Genomic DNA, 19,812 nt, shown 5'->3' with positions numbered 1-19,812 from the left:
GTCCATTTTGTTCTGTCTCTTGTGAAGGGGGGGGGCCACAAAAGACAGAGGTCAGCGAGTAGGGGCGCCCATGCGGCAAAGTGAGAGACAATCAGTCTTGGAGAAATATGCAGGCATTGAGTGTGGGACCCACTTCATGACCGGGTCTCCATCATTTTGATCAGGGCCGAAGTCTGTTGGCAGGGGTATGCGAGAGCGTGGGCCGGCAAGCTCGCCGGGAAAGAACCAAGCTCACGCATCTTTCTCTGAATTCAAAAAGAAGCTCTCGCCCGACCTCAACTCTCTTTCTTCTTTCCTTTCCTCTTCACCCACGAATGCTTCATACATAAGCGTCCCTAACTTCGTGCGGTGCTTAGACACTTTCTTCCTTTTTTCCTCCCCCCCAAAAATCTTGTTCCTCTGTTTCTCTCATCAACAGAAAACAGCAGCACCCAACCTCAGCTATTATTCTCTCAATACCTGCTGCATACCTATAGCCGCGTTCTTCAATACCTAAGAATCGACATTCTCTATTAACGTCACCTACCATGGCCGAAGAGAAGGCAGTCGGCGCGCCTGCGCTCGACACCAACATCGAGACTGGCGGCTTCGATGAGAAGCGAGGACAAGCTCCCGCTACCCACAACCCCAAGGCTCCCGTCGCCGAGGATGAGGAGCCCGATGAGGACATGGACGCCCTGATCGAGGACCTCGAGTCCGAGGACGGCCACGAGATCGACGACGAAGAGGAGGCCACTCCCGGTGGTGGACGTGTCGTCCCTGAAGACCAGCTCCAGACTGACTCTCGTGTCGGTTTAACTGAAGCAGAGGTTATCGCACGCAGAAAGAAGTGGGGCCTCAACGCAATGAAAGAAGAAAGAGAGAACATGATTCTCAAGTTCCTCATGTTCTTCGTTGGCCCAATTCAGTTTGTGATGGTCAGTTTATTTCTTTACTGTTGTGCTCCCCCCCGCCCATTCCAAATGTCTTTTCAGATTCGATTTTCGTTGAGTTTTGAGGCTCTGGCGATTTGACGTCTGAACAAGCGCAGCCCCACCTTTTCAACACCACCATGTCTTATAAGAAATATCGTGTCTTCACTCACTAACACCTCATATAGGAAGCTGCCGCTGTTTTGGCTGCTGGACTTGAGGACTGGATCGACTTTGGCGTTATCTGCGCTCTCTTGCTTCTTAACGCTTGTGTTGGATTTATTCAGGAGTATCAAGGTCAGTTTCTCACCCTCAACGTGTAAATGATGGTCACCACATCATCCTCACTATACATGATATCGTTTCGGTCCATACTAACTCACATATAGCTGGCAGTATCGTGGAAGAGCTGAAGAAGACTCTTGCTCTCAAGGCTGTTGTCCTCCGTGACGGTACTCTCAAGGAGATCGAGGCCCCTGAGGTCGTTCCCGGTGATATCCTTCAAGTTGAGGAAGGTACTATCATTCCTGCTGATGGTCGTTTCGTCACCGAGGGCTGCTTCTGCCAGGTTGATCAGTCTGCCATCACCGGAGAGTCTCTCGCCGTCGACAAGCACCACGGTGACAACTGTTACGCTTCTTCCGCTGTCAAGCGTGGTGAGGCTTTCGTTATCGTTACTGCCACTGGTGACAACACCTTCGTCGGCCGTGCCGCTGCTCTCGTCTCTCAGTCTGCTGGTGGCACTGGTCACTTCACTGAGGTTCTCAACGGAATTGGTAAGTTTTCGAACGCGATTTTTTCAGATCACCAAGCTGACAATTTAAAGGAACCATTTTACTTGTTCTTGTTGTTGCCACTCTCTTGATCGTTTGGGTCTCTTCCTTCTACAGATCTAACGGCATCGTTGACATCCTCCGTTTCACTCTTGCCATTACCATTGTCGGTGTCCCTGTCGGTCTTCCCGCTGTCGTCACTACCACCATGGCTGTCGGTGCCGCCTACCTCGCCAAGAAGCAGGCCATCGTCCAGAAGCTCTCCGCCATCGAGTCCCTTGCTGGTGTTGAGATTCTCTGCTCTGACAAGACCGGTACTTTGACCAAGAACAAGCTTTCTCTCGCTGAGCCTTTCTGTGTTGCTGGTGTTGAGCCCGATGACCTGATGCTTACTGCTTGTTTGGCTGCTTCCCGCAAGAAGAAAGGTATTGATGCTATCGACAAGGCTTTCCTCAAGGCTCTCAAGTTCTACCCCCGCGCCAAGGGTGTTCTGTCCAAGTACAAGGTTCTTGACTTCCACCCCTTCGACCCCGTCTCCAAGAAGGTCCAGGCTGTTGTCGAGTCCCCCCAGGGCGAGCGTATCATCTGTGTCAAGGGTGCCCCACTTTTCGTGTTGAAGACCGTTGAGGAGGACCACCCAATCCCTGAGGAAGTTGACTCTGCCTACAAGAACTGTGTCGCGGAATTCGCAACTCGTGGCTTCCGATCTCTTGGTGTTGCTCGCAAGCGAGGTGAGGGTGCTTGGGAGATTCTCGGAATCATGCCTTGCTCTGACCCTCCTCGCCACGACACTGCCCGCACTATCAACGAGGCCAAGCGCCTTGGTCTCTCCATCAAGATGCTTACTGGTGACGCCGTCGGTATTGCCCGTGAGACTTCTCGTCAGCTCGGTCTCGGTACCAACGTCTACAACGCTGAGCGCCTCGGTCTTGGTGGTGGTGGTGATATGCCCGGTTCTGAGGTTTACGATTTCGTTGAGGCTGCCGATGGTTTCGCTGAGGTCTTCCCCCAGCACAAGTACAACGTCGTCGAGATTCTCCAGCAGCGTGGTTACCTTGTTGCTATGACTGGTGATGGTGTCAACGATGCTCCCTCTCTGAAGAAGGCTGATACCGGCATTGCTGTCGAGGGTGCCTCCGATGCCGCCCGATCTGCCTCCGATATCGTCTTCCTTGCTCCTGGCTTAGGGGCGATAATTGACGCCCTAAAAACTAGTCGCCAGATCTTCCATCGTAAGTTATATCACTGTAGCTGCATTATCATTGCTAACATACTCAGGAATGTACGCCTACGTTGTCTACCGTATCGCTCTCTCTCTGCACATGGAGATTTTCCTTGGTCTCTGGATCGCCATCCTCAACCGATCTCTCAACATTGAGCTCGTTGTCTTCATTGCCATCTTCGCCGATATTGCCACCCTCGCTATCGCCTACGACAACGCTCCCTTCTCCCAGACTCCTGTCAAGTGGAACCTCCCTAAGCTCTGGGGTATGTCTGTTCTTCTCGGTGTTGTCCTGGCTGTTGGTACCTGGATCGCTCTTACCACCATGTACGCCAACTCTGAGGATGGTGGTATCGTCCAGAACTTCGGTAAGATCGACGAGGTTCTCTTCCTCGAGATCTCTCTTACTGAGAACTGGCTGATCTTCATCACCCGTGCCAACGGTCCCTTCTGGTCTTCCATTCCCTCTTGGCAGCTTTCCGGCGCCATCCTGGTCGTCGATATCCTCGCCACCCTCTTCTGTATCTTCGGTTGGTTCGTTGGTGGCCAGACCAGCATTGTCGCTGTTGTCCGTATCTGGATCTTCTCTTTCGGTGTCTTCTGTGTCATGGGTGGTCTGTACTACTTCATGCAGGGCAGCACTGGCTTCGACAACCTCATGCACGGAAAGTCTCCCAAGCAGAACCAGAAGCAGCGATCCCTCGAGGATTTCGTTGTCTCTCTTCAGCGTGTCTCTACCCAGCACGAGAAGTCTCAGTAAACAGATGGTATATACCCGGACCACCATCGACCGGACTTTCACTTTCGCTACGTCCAAATTTGACCTGTAATACTCACACCCGAGTACTGAGACTCCTGGAGTAGTTGAGGAATCTTTCATACCCCTAGATCGTCTATTAGACACTTAATAATACAAAGTAAAATAAATAATTTGCACCAATACCTTATCGTGATCGTCTAAGTCTGAATTACAATTCCAATCGCCTGTCTGTATGACGGACTGTTGAATCACGTGACATACAAGCATTCAATCATTCTTCGTATCAAACCTCACCTTTTCTCTGCATGTGACATCTATTCTAACTTCAGCAATGTCTCCTTCTTGACCTGACATGTGTTGACTTCTCAAACCCTTAACTCATTTCACTAGAATCTATCTTCAAGTAACAATCCAGTCACAGGTGTTGGAAGTTATCGTCTTCCACGTCACTAACATGAATCGTGAAATTCCTGGCTATTATTTCGGTGCGTTGCTGCAGTTTCGACTGAAAAAACCTGTAGGCGATTAACTCTTAGATAGACGAAGAGAAAAAGAAGTACTTTAAAATCGAGAAAACACAGACAGCGCCATCGTCAGCTGCATGGTCCTCAGACGCTGTCAAACGACGTAAGGTTGAGAAGAAAACCCAGAAAGCTGCCCAACGCCGGGCACATCTAGTAAGAAATCACATTAAACGCCACTTTCTTGCCCAAGATGCAGTTGCCTCTGCTCTTCTTGCTCGGGAGGTTGGCGTACCACATGCCGCAGAGCGTGGCCGCGGTAGATTAGAAGATGGAGAGCTTGGTGCTGCGATCTGGGCAGGTGGTTTGGTAGCCAAAGGCAATGTTCCCTTTGCACCGAGCTTTGCAAGACAGCGATATCCGAACATGCCATGCTTTTATGTCTCCAGTGAAGACGAAAAGACGGGCTTGGGTGTTGCATATGCTAGTAAGTTTGGGTGTCAATACAACATGTTGTCTGAATGGTAGCTGACTTAGCGTAAAGCTTTAGACGAGGAAACTCTGGTAGGGAGCTATGTTCCCACAGACAAGAATGATTCGTAAGTATCAACTTCCCCTGAACTACAATGCTTGCTAATCTGATCCAGAATTTGCTACTCCCAGGAAGACACTAGATCTTCTGGCAGGGCCCTGTCATTCCGGAACGAGATAGTACGATGCCCTCAGATGTCGTCCATCAAGTACCATCGGCCCTCACACAAGATGCTCTTGACCTCTCGTGAGCCGGATCATAGCTGTGGCCTTTACTTATTTTCACCACTGCTGTCAGACCCTGAGGATGTGACTTGCCCACAGTGGCTTCTTGGTGAAAGTACGCTTCGACTCTCCCCGATTGCTATAAGGACTTTACTGACTAGGTATAGCAAATCATTATCAAAGGCTATCAGTTCGTCATGGATTGCACGATGAATGGATGGTCCACAGCAGCACACCAGCTCCTCCCTCCTCAGACCTTGTCTGCGTCCTTGGCTCCAACAACGGTTTGCTGCAAGTACGCTCAAACGCTACCCTTTCGGCCATTGCACCAAGAATTGCCCCGAAGGACATGAAACGTCCACAAGAGATATTTACACAAGATTTCCAAGAGGGGAATCACAATGTCTTGCTTGCTGGTGGCCGACAACCCAGGCTTTGGGTAACAGACCTTCGTGCTCCAGAGCAACAGTGGTCTTTTGCTAAACATGCAAGTTCCATCACGCATATAAAGAGCGTCAATCCGCATCAGGTTCTCGTGTCAGGATTACAGAGTTCAATGGCTCTCTATGATGTACGATTTCTTTCGCGAAATCCCCGCGGAACGAAACCACTTTTACACTTCTCAGGCCATCGTAACGAGGCACACATCAACATTGGCTGGGATGTATGCCCAGAGTTGAATACAGTAGCTGCAGCACAAGACAACGGGACTGTGAAGCTATTTTCATTAAGGTCAGGACGGCAGCTGAAATGCACAGCGGTCGACTGCATACACACCGATGCGCCGATCAAAGCCCTCATGTTCCAGAAGATGCCCCGAGAGAGGATTCCAAGCCTGTTTGTTGGAGAGGGTTCGTCACTGAGCAAGTTCTCGTTTGGAGTGGTGGAATGGGAGAATGAAGCTTGACCGAGTTTGCCACGTACGTGGTCTATCAGTCTCATTTATCACGATTAACTACTCGGCATATATATTATTGTCCAACTCGGAAGGCAACTTTGATCTTGAAAAGCCTTGTACGTCAGTTCGTTTTCTCTACCTAGCAAACCAAGAACGGCAAACATTGGTGTGTTTGTCATCAAGGGTTTCTTCGGGGAAGAACAAATCAATCGAAGAAGCAAGCAGAACTATGCTAGCATAGTGGCCTTGACAAAAAAATTAGAAAAGCGATTTACACAGGGGATAAATACCTGGGTAAGCCGGGTGTTCAAGTGTGTTTGCAAGAGGCTTGTTAGGTAGGACGCCGACTTCAGGTGTGGATTTTCATAAAAAAACTGATGATATCTCTTGAAGCATATTGGCAATCACGAATTCCGACCTTATTTGTTTGGAAAACTCCACGAGACGAATACGACGGCTCTCTCGAGGCACAATAACAATGGCTGCAGTGATTGAACTAGGTGTACCAAACTCCTTCGGGGGCGAACGAAGCTATTGCTAATGTATCAATGGTATCGTTTGCTAAATAAACCCCCAGAAACAAGGCAGATTGGGTGATGGCAAGCTCTTTTTGGATATCTCACGGCGAATCATGCTACGGTGAAGGAATTTCGTGTTCTCAACTACAAAATCTGCCACTGCCTACGCGGAAACTTCCTGACTCCCTCACCAGTTTACTCGTTCATATGAACCTACTTACCTTTCCCGTCAATAGGCACTTTCATGGACCACTCTATCATTCTCACTAAGCGACTCTGCCCTTGTATTGCGTTTTGTATCTGTCTGTCCCACTGGCTTTGCGTGAGATACTGCAACGGCAGTGTTTACACCTGTCAACTCTTGCATATCCGGCATTGCCTCTGGCACTGGCGCACCTGTTTTGACTACGCCTTCGTTCCGCCTCTCTTGAAAGAATAAGCAATCATTATCCACGTATTGAATTTTTCTGCCAGCATCCAACATACGCAACCTGTCACGCGTGGTCAAGTGGGATAAATTCATGTTGGAAAGTACACCGGATTCTAAAGAAATGAACATGCAAGAAGACTCAGATTACGAATATGAAAGGAAATATTCGTACCCATCACCGGAAGAGGCGATGAAGCCTTACGTCTGGGAGGGGTGGCAGACCTACGACCACGAAGAGTCCGAGGATTCTAACCATCAAAGTGCGGACCCAACCCTTGTAGAGCCTCGTGATGAGGCCTATGAGGCTGAGGAGGATCCTTTACTTGAAGGTGATCCCAACGATGATGGAGATCCCCCCTCTGAGGCAACGGAGGAGACCAACAATGGCTTTTTTGATCTCGAGTCCATATTTCAGAGAATGGACCAGATTGGCCTAGAGGGAATCGACAAATTGCACCAACTTGATCACGACGAAGCGATCAGGCAGCTTGTCTCTGACATCGTGTCGCCAATCGAGGGGGACGCACTGTTTATGAGTGCTGAGAGGATAGAGGCCGCTCTCAAGCATGTACCTGAAAATCAGGAATTAGGTAAGTACCTCTTGGGTCAATCATTCTGTCTGGGCCGGGAAGGCTGATGAGTTAATGTAGAGAATGCCATCGCGAGCGACCCTGAGATCCTACAATCTATTGAACGTTATAGGAAACATTTTGGCGATGTCCTGTGCAATATGACCGAGCTAATGCTGGCCGCCGGGCCACGCAACAATGTTCCCGTTGATGTCCAGGGGTGGCTTTTACTACTGATCGCCAATGCATCAAGGGATTGCCGAGACCGAATTACGACAGCGCTCACAAACACTTCGATCAATCCGGCGTGCATACAATACGCAAGCGGCCAAAAATCTTGGGGACCAGATATGTTAGACACAGCGCCAAAAATTGACCTTGAAGACCCCAGCGCCTGTGGTGATGCCGTCACCGCCTACTTGATAATATGCCATCTTTCAAAACGGAAACATTACGCATATTCTGGCAGCGCTACCAACACAAGCGCCGAACTGAAAGAAATTGGCGAAACTCTGAGAATGAAGGTGCATTCTCGCATCTTGGCATTGGGTCATGAAGAGGTCTGCCGCCGCCGACGCGTTGACGACTCGAGGGTTTTCAAAGTGCATGAGCATTTGTCGGCAGCAGGTTACCAGGGCTATTCGTTTTTCCCGGCGGTGAGAATACCTGTGGACTTGAACGACCCTAACCACCTGATCTCAGCAACGTTGGTGCTCATCGCAGAGGTTGTGAACATGGTGCTTTTTGACACATGTTCGTCTGACCCTGTTCCCCGTATAGGGCGCACTATGGTATTCATAGATCAGACGCACAAGCTCATGAAGCGATTACGTCCCAAGGACTGCCCTGTGGCTCCGTGGGAGGGGATGAACCGTGTCATCCCCCTCCAGATGCCCAAGGCAGTCTGGGGGCTGCTTCGGCAGGCACACCAACGTGCGCCCATGCCCCAATTGATGAGTCAACTACGAACACACTTTGAGGAAACGCGAAGTCTGTCACTTGGCCGATCTCTATGCATAGAGATGTTGAAAAGTGTCAACTGACCGTCAGATCGGAAAGATGTGTGTACCCTGAAAAGGCTGTATGCCACTATCCTCAACGAGAATGGGTTAACATACAAAAACGCGTATCAGGAATTCTTATACATGCGCTGTGTTCTTTGGCACTCCATGATTGTAGTCGCCGAAAAGGGGCTTGTATCGTTCCAAGATGGTAAATACCATCTAGAGATTGGTGCTCTGGATTGGGTCGAAGTGTCTAGGGTTGCACGGAGCATCACTCCTGATGTTTTGGCTTAGAATTTCTCAAGGGAGAAATGCATTGAATTGTACCGCGACAGTGCAAGCGCCTACTTTAACCAACAAGTGTTATTCCCAATGATATGGGACACACTCCGAGGTAAGTCATGCCGAGAATCAGTGTTTCCGGGACACTCTTGCGAAGCTATTGTATTAACAGGTATTTTAGATGGAGTTCCCACAAAATATGCTTATTCAAAAGCAAGACATTATTTGCCACCGCCCATCCGAACCAGGATCCAAGATATTTGCAAGTACATGCTGATACAAAACAACAATTCCATTGTCCGCAGTGAGACAGTCGTGAGAACGAGTGAAAAGCACGTAGTCTCAATCGAAAACCTCCAGAAACGTGTGCTTAAACAACTTGAGAAAGATGTCAGCCTTTCCACGCGCGTGAAGGTTCGAGAAGGAATATGGGAAGACATGGCATTCCTTGAGTACGTTGCGGATCACGTCCGTTTCACGCACAGAGAACTGCAAGAGGGTATCTCCCCCGAAGAAGCCAAGAACTGGGGGAACCTGGAGGCGCTTCAGCCATCGTGGGCACTCAAAAGTGCGCAAGGCCCTAACGTTGAGTATCTTCCTGAGTCTGTCATTGTCAACGCACTGGACCCCATGTTACTACCGGCCCTCCCAGACACACCAAGATATGTCATTGAGCAGATGAACTTTCTCCAAGACAAGCAAGCAGAATTTGAACCCTTATCTAACTCCGAAAATCGCCTAGGGCCAAGATCAAAGACCAGGCCAGGAGGTACAGCTGAGCCTTTTGATTTGGGGGATGGCCGCGGGATCGCACTCAGTACGAGGGTATTCTCGATGGAGACTGAGGAGGATACTTCAGGAGTTGGGCAGACGGCATCCGGTTCAGGTATTTGTGATAGTTGTGGTATTTACCACAATGATCTGCCGACACATGTACCTCAATGTTATGGCAGATGTCTGGAGTGCAACCAAGATGCACAGGCCTGTATCCGAGGGGCCGAGGATCCTATTCAATGCCTCCCTTGCTTATCAAAGGGCAGCAAGTGTTCGGGTGTCTCCACGAGAAGTAACGTCGACCCTGAAGAAACCGAAGCCAACTGCCCGAGATGCTGGGGGTCCTTCGTGCTCTCAAATCTGGCGAACCATGTATCGTCTTGTAAAGGCCGATGCAGCAGTTGTGCCGAAGCAAATTTGCCTTGTATTCGCCTCCCCCATGACAACCAGCAGTGCCACAATTGCCAGAATGCAGGCCAGGAATGCTTATCATTTTCGCACGATCACCTGTTTCCTGAAGCTATACCGAAAACTTGCGACAAATGTTTGGGTCCCTCAACATCCGAATTCCATAAGTATGAGTGTGTGGGCCAGTGCCGACCCTGTTTCGATGCCCAAATTCCTTGCATACGCTTAGCGAGATTTCCTGCAAAATGCGATCATTGCAAGGAACAGGGGCTGGATTGCGGCGAGTTCACGCACGAGGAAAATCGGCGAAGGAAAAAGAAGGTCTCCTGTCCCTTATGCCTACGCGACGACGTATATGCCAACCATCAGAAAACCTGTAAAGGTAGATGCCAAGGTTGTGTCCGCGCTGATATGCCCTGCGTCCGAGGACGAGGGTATGGTGGCAAGTGCGAAGGCTGCACCACCGCCGAAGAGTGTGGGGGATACAACCATGAAGACAACGTCCAGACTGGCACTTGTCGAACTTGTGGGAGAGAGATGTCCACCTTATTACTCAAACCGCACGAAAGAGGATGCAAGGGCAAATACTCCCACTGTGAGGAGGCGGGAGCAGCCTGCGAGCGGCAGGGTCGAAGCGTATCAGAGCCGTGTAAGCGGTGCGTCAGTGACGGCGTTGGCGACAGTTGTGATGGATGGTGGAAAAGATGAGGCTATGATTTCAGTATTAACATGACAAACTTCGGTTGATCTTGGAAGGGACGTATGTATGAAGCTTGTTGGGGATTTGTTTTCCATAGACTAGGCGTTTTGCTATTGAATCTGTAATAATCATACTGTCGACTGGAACTTGGGAATTCCACCTAATCCAGAACTGTGCCCCTAGTAATACTGGGACGTTTTTGACAATTTAAAAGTATGATGCTCCTCAGCTATTTTTGATTCCCTTTCAGAGTACTCACGATAGAATATCAAAGCCAGTTATTGGGGGAGGCAACAACAGGTATACAGATCTGCGCAGGGTACTATGCCATCGCTATTTCCTCAGAAAATCCCCATTTAAGATCAAGAAATATTGCGTGTATAATGGTAGACTCATGATATAATTAATCCATGAGAATCTGTGAAAGTCCATGACGCTTAAGAAAGGAGGCAGACAATTGAAGTAGTCGTTGTCTTCATTTTCGGCATTTATACTCGCTTAAAGGTGCCCCGGTCTTACCTGTCTTTCAAGGCATCTTTGGTGGTTTGAAACAGAGAATCGACATCACTGTCGAAGATGCGTTGAATATCCCTCAGACAATAAGTGAAGCTTAACGGACCTCCTTGTAAAAACTCCCCGATCTTCTCGATCACCCCCCTGAGCCAGGTTGGTTGTTGTTGACCAAATGGCACAGGGAAGCGTATATCACACTATGAATCCTCTACGTGTGCTATTGCCATCAATTCAGGCGTGTCGGAAAAAGGACATAGAATGTACATGTCCTTTTTCTCGCCCTTAGAAGGGAAGGATAGAAGAAAGAAAGAAAGAAAGAAAGACATCCATATGATAACCCATATGAAATTCCATATAGATATGTCGTGTACATCAAGAATCATCGGTCCGCTTCTAATAGGAATAGGAAGGAAAGAAAGTCAAGGAAAAAACGTGAAACAAGCAGAAGCTAACAGATACCGTAGACGGAGACAAAGCTACTTAGCCATTTAGGGGTAAATCATTTTGCCTAAGCAACCATATTCTCTCTGGTGTCTTGGAATGTCATTAACGATGATCTAGAGAATTAGAGTTCAGAAGCATGATTTGTAAGTACGGATAGAGAGGGGAGTTCTATAAATACCGACTTCCTTGCTCAAGAAATGCGATGACGAACATCCTGTTAACCTCCAAGATAACCCCACGACAGACGCATGGACTTTCTTCTAGAACATGCTTTGGTAGGAACATTACGCGAAGCGAATCGGTAAGGTTGATTGTAAACAAGGCTCGCAGCTTCAACTCGTGCTGTATTCCAAATGAAGTACGTGATGATGACGGATTCCAGTCCATACGGTATTTCGCTACATAAGCATTATGGTATGTATGCCAACGATTGCGTGCATACACAAGCATATGTATTCAGTACCACCTAAATAATAGCTCCGCCAAAGCATATCCTCCACTGGTTGACAACTAGAATGGGAGCGACGCAGCAACCCTCGTCTTGTTTACAAAGGAAAGCAGGCTGCATGACTCCGTGAATCGAACAAATAATATACAAGAAACGTGAGAAGCAAGTGCATAATATACAAAGTGATTTACTCATGTCGTGTTACTCTTCCAGGTGGTCCGTCATCGGCTGCCCGACGAACATGGCCGTGGAGAATTAGATTCTTTGAGGTTAAATGTCCCAGCCAAGTTAGGGAACGCCTTTGCAAAAGCATCGCCTAGCTTCCAGTTATCCAAGTTCCGCAGATGGCGTTCAAAGACAGGGTTGATCATAAGTTCGTCGCTTTCTGGATCCTGGAGTAACGTGTCCGTCTCTTCGTAAGGCCAAGATAGTGAAAGAGTCGTGGTAAACGGAACAAAAAAGTTATCAAAGGGATACAACGACGGGTTGTGGTCAAGAATAAGGCGCTCACGCATTTTGGGGAAAGGAATATGATCAAGCCAAGCAGAATGTGAGATACTCGTCTGACAGGGAAGTGGCACCATCCACTCTGGAAGGCGATCATAATTCTCCTGGGTAGGTTCGATCTGCCAGCGCATGACAAGAAACATCATGTAGAGTACCGCCACACGCTCAGGAAGGGTCGAGATGTCGGGAAAGGTGGCTAGGATATCGGTGAAGACTTTAGAAAGGGGGTGACTATATGCGCTATTGGCAGGATTGAGGAGTGATGACACAGAAGGGTAACGGGGACCAACGACGTCCTGAGTGGGAAGACCATCTGCAGCACGTTGACGCCGCTCACTAAGAAAGTCGAGCAACAAAGAGTCGAGGGGACATGTTGGTGGGCAGTTCTTTATGGGAGCTGTAGAGCCGACAGTGTTGGGATCGCTGCGAGGAGGAACTGAACGACCAGCTGTGCTTAAAGCAGGGCTGTAACCAGGACTATGGGTGCTTTCAGGCGTGTGGGCGGCTGACAGGCTTTGCTGAGGTTGGGCTTGGTGCTGGCATTGATGTTCTTGTGAAGGGTGGCCTGGCTTTCCCTGGGAGCCCCAACTCGCTGAGCGACTATGTAAGGCGCGCTCCTGATTCACACCTGTCCAGTCGTGCTTCATTGGTACATGGTGGAACTGAGGTGTGTCTTGGGCACCATTGACTCCGTTCTGGATACGATTAACCCGCTGCGAGGGCTCGAGAAGAAACTCCAGCCCAAGTCGTTCAGGGCCCATATCGAGCCCATGTTGGAGACTACGGCGCTGCTGAGTTAATTGACTCGTAGCCTGGGTTTCAGCATTGGTTGTGCCACCGGCGGATGTATGAGGGGAGTGTTGTTGTTGTTGTTGTTGTTGTTGTTGCTGCTGCTGCTGCTGCTGGAGTAGGTGCCAATGGGCTTGACTGGGAGGTTCATGGCTAGGAGGGGATGCAGCACTGCCAGGAGTAGAAGCGGCATGTGCGTTGTTATGATGGCTGTTGTGAATGCTCAGGGTGGTAGTGTGTTGCACCGGAGGCGCATGTGTCTGAGCAGGTGATACGTAAGCCTGCTCAATAGCAGCTATGTCTCCTCGTTAGTCCTGGGCGTATATAGAAAGAACAGTACGAACATTGACCAATGATGGGCTGTAGCATGGCAACAATGCCAGCTAAACGACGCTTGATGTCGGCATTCTCTTGCTCAACGGCCTCCTTGGCGCGAAGGACGCTCTGGAGTTCTTGATATGGCTGCTGGTTGGTGAGCTCCTGAATGCGACGCTCAAGAGTATCGATCTGATTCTTGGTCCGCTCACGAATGGCTCGTTGAGCTTCACGGTCTTGAAAGGCGTTAGTGAGTGTCTTTCGTTACATTTGCCTTATCAGACGCGATGGGAAGAATGGGGCAGGTCTAAAGATAGAAAAGGATAGACAAGAAGAAGCCAATAGCTAATCAATAGCAGTGAGTGACAACAAGGGAAAAGATAATCGACCTGCGTCAGCAGTTAACTGACTCGACAAGCTGATAGGTGGTTGATGTGCTGCCAGCAAAAAAATGGAACAGAAAGAAACAACAAGCAAATACTGCACTTACCATTCGCTCTCTTCTTGGCCAATTGCTCTGGCGTCAGATTGGCAACTCCCCTACTTCCAGGACCAGACTTTTTTCTCCTTTTGGCACTCTCATCATTGGTAGCTGGAGAAGACGGGTTGACCATGTCGGCGTCGCGCTTGAGAGACATCGAATCATCATCGGGACCGGGACCGAGACCTTGGCCAGCAGGACTGTGAACTGTCCCCGGCGTATCGGGGCCTTGGCCTTGACCGGGACCGGAACCTTGGCCGGAGGCCATTGGAACACAACAGAACTAGCCCCCGTCTCGGAGTGGAGTGGATTGCTTCTCTGAGGGAAGAACACGGAAGACGGGAAGTGAGTGAGACGGATGAATCCCGTGCCTGTCGGGTGCCTGAGAGTGTGGGGGTAAAAGAAAAAAGAAAGACGGGGATGAGTTGCTTTGAGTATCCACCTTTACCCAAATGGAAAGTAAAACAAGGTATGTATCCGTGGCACCTGGAGACAAAAGGGAAGGAAAGTAGCAGAGCGCTCTTCTTTCCTTTTTCAATCTGTTTTAGCAGGTACTGGATAGTCTCTCAGTTGTTCCTGCAGTGGTGGACGTTGATCGGTACAACTCAGCGAGTAAGGAACAAGCGATGCAAAGCAAAGGACAAGAGGAAAGAGAAATAAGGGGAAATAATACGGGTATGAAAGTTTTTACAGACTTTCTTCGCCAATGATATGGTTGGAACTGTGGGGTTCCTTTTTCCCTTAATTTGGTCGTTCCTCTGAGATCTCAACACAACAAGCAAGCAAGGGTAAGGGGAAGGAAATAGACTCTCATCAGTCAGCCAGTCTTCAGTCCAGTCCAGTCCAGTCCAGGCGAGACCAGGTGAGGCGAAGCGGGACCGGATCAGATCTAGCCAGGGATGAGACAGCCAGCTAGCTACAGCAAGATCGCGTCGTCGCGTCGCACGAGTGATCTACTTACAGTACGCACGCATGTGCTGTAGACTGACTACCCGGGTCTGTGGGAACAATTGTGACTGGAAAAAGACAGGTTGGGGTCTTCAGATGGGGGGATTGTTGACTCATAAAGCCCGCTGCTGCAAAATGCGACCGAGTCATGGACCCCTGACACTCAAAGGTGGATACACAGATCTGTTCGGTTCTTGATCATGTGATGCCGATGATTTGACGAAATGGGTTAACTCGGATCTGGAAATAGCTACACCAACAACCACGATACCATGATCCCGGAATCTGCGACAAAGTCGTCAATTCAGGATTTGGTTTATTACTTAGGCAGCTACACCGAAAGAAACCTGTTGTTAGATTTGTGCCTCTGAAAGCTTTGTCGCCATGACTACCAGAAAAATGCTAACCTTGGGGGACAGAAATATTATTTACGATATCTTATGTTTTAAAAAAGGAACCAAGTTGTTTCATCCCTCATGTTCTTAATGGTCAAGTTCCTCATAATAAAAGCAAATAGCATTCAATAAACTCCTCTATCACTCCCACCCATCCCGTTCTATATTTACAACCAACGAAATCCAATAACCAAATGAACAAGCAAAGAAACCTGACAACATGCCACCCATCCATCGCCATATTACCAAAATCCAAGCACAATGGACAATTTCCCTCCTTCTCAGGATAGAGCCGCGATCTCATCACACTTCGGATGACAAACTCGTACGTTTGGGGCTTGAAGATCCCTCAGTGTCGTCTTGCTCCGTTGAGTTGGTCCTCCGCCGCTTGGTGGGGACCGAAGCAGCCTGCCCTGCCGCAGCACTGAACCTCTCTGCAAGAATGTCCAACTTCCATTCTGATTTCCGCACCTCAGATGGTTTGCAAAACTCATCGAAGGGGTCCAAAACCAGCATGGTCTGCCGGCAGTCAGGCAGAGCTCGATGATTATGACCAATTAGGCCATGGCCTGGATACAGAAGTTCGAGGACATTGGCAAGTCTAAGCGGCATGCCAAACCCCTTCATGTTATGCCTGAAATAATCGACCGTAAAGATGCAATTGCCGTTATTGGGTAAAATGCCCGCGTTTTGCCCTCCTCGCTCCAAGAATTCCCTGACTACCGTGAGGTCGAATTTGTTCGTGGCCCAAACAAGGAACACAGTCTCGGGGGTGATTCCTGCCCGTCGCAGGGATTTGACAACCTGCTTTACATCTATCAGGGTCGATGCATTTGCATTAGAAAAGATCTTTTTCTCTCGCTGTTTTTCAACCCCCTGTGCCGCTGGTGGAAACCGTTTAAGTCGAAGGACTGCCTTGATATCCGTTTGCTTTATTAAGGTGTTTATTAGCACCTCATTTGTCGCTCGATCGACGATAGCAAACTCCTATAGTTTTCCTACGAAGCCGTACTCACAGTCCAGCACAACCACTTTCCGACGCATAGGCTGCATCGTGCGCTTCACTTGACTGACCGGCTGCCTGGCCTGGTCTTCGTACTCGGTGCACCACAAAGTCCAGGACTCCGTTACTACTCTCAGAAGCTTCTCTCGGAGAGGTTCGAAGTCGATCTTGGGCGCTTTCGAACCCCACCACTTCATGAACCTGCGCTCGGAATACTCTGAGCCGCATTTGTGGCATCTAGTCCTAAGCCTCAAGCAAGCCATATCGGAACCCCTGTCGTAATGTTTCAGAAAGGCAGTGTGCAGGTCGATTGCCACCTGCTCCGGGCATGGTTCAGGGATCAGATCCAGAAGAGGGCGCAAGCCTGGTCCAATGCAAGTATATCTCCTTGCCCTCAGACTTACAGGCATCTCGTTTTTCAATGCATCTGTTTCCAATAGGTTAGTCTTCAGTTCAAAATAATGGAGAATTTTGATGCAGCACATACCCCACAGGTTCTCATTCATCTCGAGAATGCTAACCTCTGAACCACGGTCGACTGTATTCCAATCGCCCGAATCATAATAGTCCTCCTCTTCCTTAATGTAGACTTCACGATATTCAATCGCCATGTGATCGATACCATCTGGATCCTCCATGACATGATTCGAATCCTTCATGTCAACATCTGAATCCACAGAAGTAGTCGTAACGATGCCGGCTGGTTGCTGGTACTTGAAGATGACCTCGAACAAAGGGTTCCTATAGAAACGAGGTAGTTCCGCTTGCTTGAACTCTGACGTATTGCTAGGCGAAACGTGACCGTTGTCTAGATGGTATTGCTAGTGAAGTTGCAGTTGATTTGTACGAAGTAATCTGCCGGCTACCGTCGTTATGCAATTAGGAAGGGGGCATAGGTACAGAGCCAGATTGGAGCAATGGTTTATATCTTTTGCATGTACTAGCGCTTCTTTAGCTGTCTTGAAGAATTCGTAACAAAAGTGAACCGGGCACTTTATAGAGTGTATATATCGAAATTCATGTTTATTCCGATTGTCTTTCTTTATAAAAGCCTTCCCGCAAATATTGCAGAGGAAGCGTAAGGGGTTCTCTGCATGGTGTGTTACACAGTGCAGATCGAGCTCGGGTTGAGTAAAGTACCCGTTTTCGCAATCGGGGTATAAAAATGGTCTGGTTAAGCCCTCGTATTTGTGTAAATGTAGATGGCGGTCCAGATGCGCCTTCAATGAAAATGCCATGTCACGTTCTGGACATGGGAAGGGCTTGAGGTATTTGTGAACACCATCAACATGTTTATTCAAATTGCTCTTTTGTGAGAATGACTGGAGGCAATGTGGACACTGGAAGAGCTTGAGATGTTTGTGAACATTCTGGATATGTTGGGTCAAATTGCTCTTGTTTGAGGATGACTTAGGGCAAGTTTGGCTCTCGTGAAGTTCAGCCATCTTGAAGTGTTGTATGGCGGCAGTGAATAATATTAATTGCGATTGGTGTAGTAGCGAAGAACAGTCGGGTGAAGTTGCTGTAGATGGAGATAGATGATGACATTCAGCTACTTTTAGCTGTTCTCTTATGAGATTATCATTTTTTGTATTGGATGCAATGTGATCCATGATGTTTGACTGTGCTTTCAACTCATGGGGGTCAAAGACACCATGTTACAACGGATACAACTTGTGAAGGAGAACTGTCAAGTACAAAGGACTATACAACAAACCATCAGAGTAAGTTGCCGATGAACGAGAGAAAACACAAAGGTACCATTGAGAATTACATTATTTCAGCTTTGCTGGGTTCAATAGATATCAAAGAAGATGTGAAACTAGGATCGACTTCCAGCGGAGCCAAGTGTTTAGACCCAACGGACGAGACTTGTACGATCTTGTTGATTGTGGACTATCGGGATAGGCTTCCTGTACAGACTATATGGAAGTTTTAAAGAGAGTATCTTAGTATATCGGTCAAGCAGATACTGCTTATAAGTGTACAATTAGACTTATGGATGCTATCGCCGGCGGGTTTAGTCTGTTACAGGTAATCTAATCATAAAGACTGAAAGCTGCTTCTGGTAAGTTATCATTATGCAAAGGGGTATGTTGACGCAAGTTTTTTCTATTGATCTAAAGCATAATGTTAACAGATAATCGCCCCTGCGTGAGAAACATTGGGGAAGGAGTTAACTATGCCCATTCTCATTCAATGTTCATGATTTCTTTATCGTTTTGTTTAGCAATCATCTTAGATTAACCAATAGTCAACAATATCATTCAACACTTTCTCTTCCATTGTTCCGTATCCACGGTGAAATATTGTCAGCAGTCATCCTTGCCAGGGGTTCTTTGATTGGTGCGACATTTCAAGCTATGGAAAGGAAACCATCAGTTACCCATGGACAAACATTCAGAGGGTTTCAATCAATGAACAAAGCTAGAATGAAAGAAATTGTAAGATCAATAGACATTTAGGCGAAGCAGCGGCACCGTCATGCAGCCCTGATGTTCTCCCAATATGACTTTGTATCTACATACATATAGATTTCTTAATCACATGGACATCCCTTAGGGGTAAAAAGATTGATACTACTTACCTAAGGGATAAAACTATTTAGTTATCTTATGACATCTTAGACCCGCTCTTAGTATGTCTTCAATTTCTGCCACTCCCTTAGCCATCTCAGCAAATATGCAGATATTGACTATCGCACCCTTATATCCTGATAGAGACATTCTATAGAATACGATAACACTCTAAATGTATACCTCGGTTTAATATCTAAGGACACTGGTTTGTGATACTCTTGTATGATGACTTGCCGTTACTTTGTGAAGTTTGTACGTCGTTATCAATGGCCCTTTATCCAGTCTTGGATCCGTCGTGCTTCTTCGCGCATTGCGAGCAGTCCTACCTGCTCTTACTGTAACCACCTCACATTTTCTTTGAAAAAGCCGCTTTGTATCATAGGTCTCAACATTGGATACGCGGTAGTTCCCCGCTCTGAGAGAGTGAATCACTTTCTTCATGGTGAGTGATCATCATCACCGTCTAGTCTTCCATTATGCCTACCAGGTTTTCTCATCTAGCAACCTCAGTGCAAGGCAATCTAGGGATCAGTAACCTGTGGGGATCATCGACGGTGTCAGGTATCTGCCTGATAAAGACAGTGTGTTTTCGAGTCAAATCCCTCACTTGTACCTTACTTCTGACGGCCGTTCAGCCTGCAACTGCTCGGCGACGGACAATACAGGATCTAACGCATACTGAAGGAAACCAAGCATGAGCTGATATATCCTTGGGTGCGCCTCATTATCCCCAAAAAGATGTCTGATGCGCCTGCTCTGTAATGTTTTATTATAGCAGATGTCTCGGATGCCTTCATGAATACCCAAGCTGAGGGTTTCTTCCTACCGTGACACGATTTTTGATAGATGATCTCAGAACGTCGTCTGCACATATTAGATTAGCTCTTGATATCCAATAGAAAGCAGAACCAAGGTTTGGTAGTC

General features: G+C 48.1%; 5 protein-coding genes across 5 annotated transcripts; 3 read left to right on the top strand and 2 right to left on the bottom strand.

The window, feature by feature from the left end:
• The first annotated feature begins 228 nt into the window (after positions 1-228).
• On the top strand, positions 229-3,848 carry EDB82DRAFT_488910 (plasma membrane ATPase). The gene is made up of 5 exons (XM_025729753.2): positions 229-917; positions 1,100-1,208; positions 1,301-1,687; positions 1,738-2,916; positions 2,963-3,848. Exons 1-5 carry the CDS (start codon positions 528-530, stop codon positions 3,664-3,666), a joined length of 2,769 nt encoding a protein of 922 aa, XP_025588947.1. The 5' UTR covers positions 229-527; the 3' UTR covers positions 3,667-3,848.
• A 111-nt stretch (positions 3,849-3,959) lies between these two features.
• On the top strand, positions 3,960-6,055 carry EDB82DRAFT_69061 (uncharacterized protein). The gene is made up of 5 exons (XM_025729755.2): positions 3,960-4,151; positions 4,207-4,614; positions 4,672-4,726; positions 4,775-4,998; positions 5,051-6,055. The coding sequence occupies exons 1-5, from the start codon at positions 4,121-4,123 to the stop codon at positions 5,788-5,790; spliced, it is 1,458 nt and encodes a 485-aa protein (XP_025588948.1). The 5' UTR covers positions 3,960-4,120; the 3' UTR covers positions 5,791-6,055.
• A 795-nt stretch (positions 6,056-6,850) lies between these two features.
• EDB82DRAFT_521098 (uncharacterized protein) lies at positions 6,851-9,995 on the top strand (the record flags this gene model as incomplete). Its single annotated transcript, XM_065609073.1, has 6 exons — positions 6,851-7,319; positions 7,380-8,288; positions 8,349-8,545; positions 8,597-8,696; positions 8,766-9,470; positions 9,538-9,995. The coding sequence occupies 6 exons, from the start codon at positions 6,851-6,853 to the stop codon at positions 9,993-9,995; spliced, it is 2,838 nt and encodes a 945-aa protein (XP_065465720.1).
• Positions 9,996-11,982: 1,987 nt separating this feature from the next.
• On the bottom strand, positions 11,983-14,583 carry EDB82DRAFT_69049 (uncharacterized protein). Its single transcript, XM_025729757.2, has 3 exons — positions 13,973-14,583; positions 13,512-13,718; positions 11,983-13,462 (listed from the first exon to the last, which is right to left on the bottom strand). Exons 1-3 carry the CDS (start codon positions 14,229-14,231, stop codon positions 12,093-12,095), a joined length of 1,836 nt encoding a protein of 611 aa, XP_025588950.1. The 5' UTR covers positions 14,232-14,583; the 3' UTR covers positions 11,983-12,092.
• A 1,026-nt stretch (positions 14,584-15,609) lies between these two features.
• EDB82DRAFT_533351 (uncharacterized protein) lies at positions 15,610-17,900 on the bottom strand (the record flags this gene model as incomplete). Its single annotated transcript, XM_065609261.1, has 4 exons — positions 17,416-17,900; positions 16,797-17,130; positions 16,309-16,736; positions 15,610-16,236 (listed from the first exon to the last, which is right to left on the bottom strand). Exons 1-4 carry the CDS (start codon positions 17,752-17,754, stop codon positions 15,610-15,612), a joined length of 1,728 nt encoding a protein of 575 aa, XP_065465719.1. The 5' UTR covers positions 17,755-17,900.
• Between the last annotated feature and the right edge of the window lie 1,912 nt (positions 17,901-19,812).

The sequence above is a fragment of the Fusarium venenatum genome, assembly GCF_020744135.1.
Source record: "Fusarium venenatum strain MPI-CAGE-CH-0201 chromosome Unknown EDB82scaffold_1, whole genome shotgun sequence".
In the NCBI taxonomy this organism is placed as follows: Eukaryota; Fungi; Ascomycota; class Sordariomycetes; order Hypocreales; family Nectriaceae; genus Fusarium; species Fusarium venenatum.
This window is presented reverse-complemented; position numbering and strand designations above follow the sequence as displayed.

Excerpts from the sequence above, each read along its gene's own strand:
- EDB82DRAFT_488910 (XM_025729753.2), top strand. The coding sequence starts at position 528 with ATGGCCGAAGAGAAGGCAGTCGGCGCGCCTGCGCTCGACACCAACATC. Across the intron at positions 918-1,099 it reads GCCCAATTCAGTTTGTGATG|GAAGCTGCCGCTGTTTTGGC; the intron begins GTCAGTTTATTT and ends CACCTCATATAG. Across the intron at positions 1,209-1,300 it reads ATTTATTCAGGAGTATCAAG|CTGGCAGTATCGTGGAAGAG; the intron begins GTCAGTTTCTCA and ends ACTCACATATAG.
- EDB82DRAFT_69061 (XM_025729755.2), top strand. The coding sequence starts at position 4,121 with ATGAATCGTGAAATTCCTGGCTATTATTTCG. Across the intron at positions 4,152-4,206 it reads AATTCCTGGCTATTATTTCG|ACGAAGAGAAAAAGAAGTAC; the intron begins GTGCGTTGCTGC and ends ACTCTTAGATAG. Across the intron at positions 4,999-5,050 it reads ACAGTGGCTTCTTGGTGAAA|CAAATCATTATCAAAGGCTA; the intron begins GTACGCTTCGAC and ends GACTAGGTATAG.
- EDB82DRAFT_69049 (XM_025729757.2), bottom strand. The coding sequence starts at position 14,231 with ATGGCCTCCGGCCAAGGTTCCGGTCCCGGTCAAGGCCAAGGCCCCGAT. Across the intron at positions 13,719-13,972 it reads GGCCAAGAAGAGAGCGAATG|ACCGTGAAGCTCAACGAGCC; the intron begins GTAAGTGCAGTA and ends ACGCCTTTCAAG. Across the intron at positions 13,463-13,511 it reads ACAGCCCATCATTGGTCAAT|CTGCTATTGAGCAGGCTTAC; the intron begins GTTCGTACTGTT and ends GAGGAGACATAG.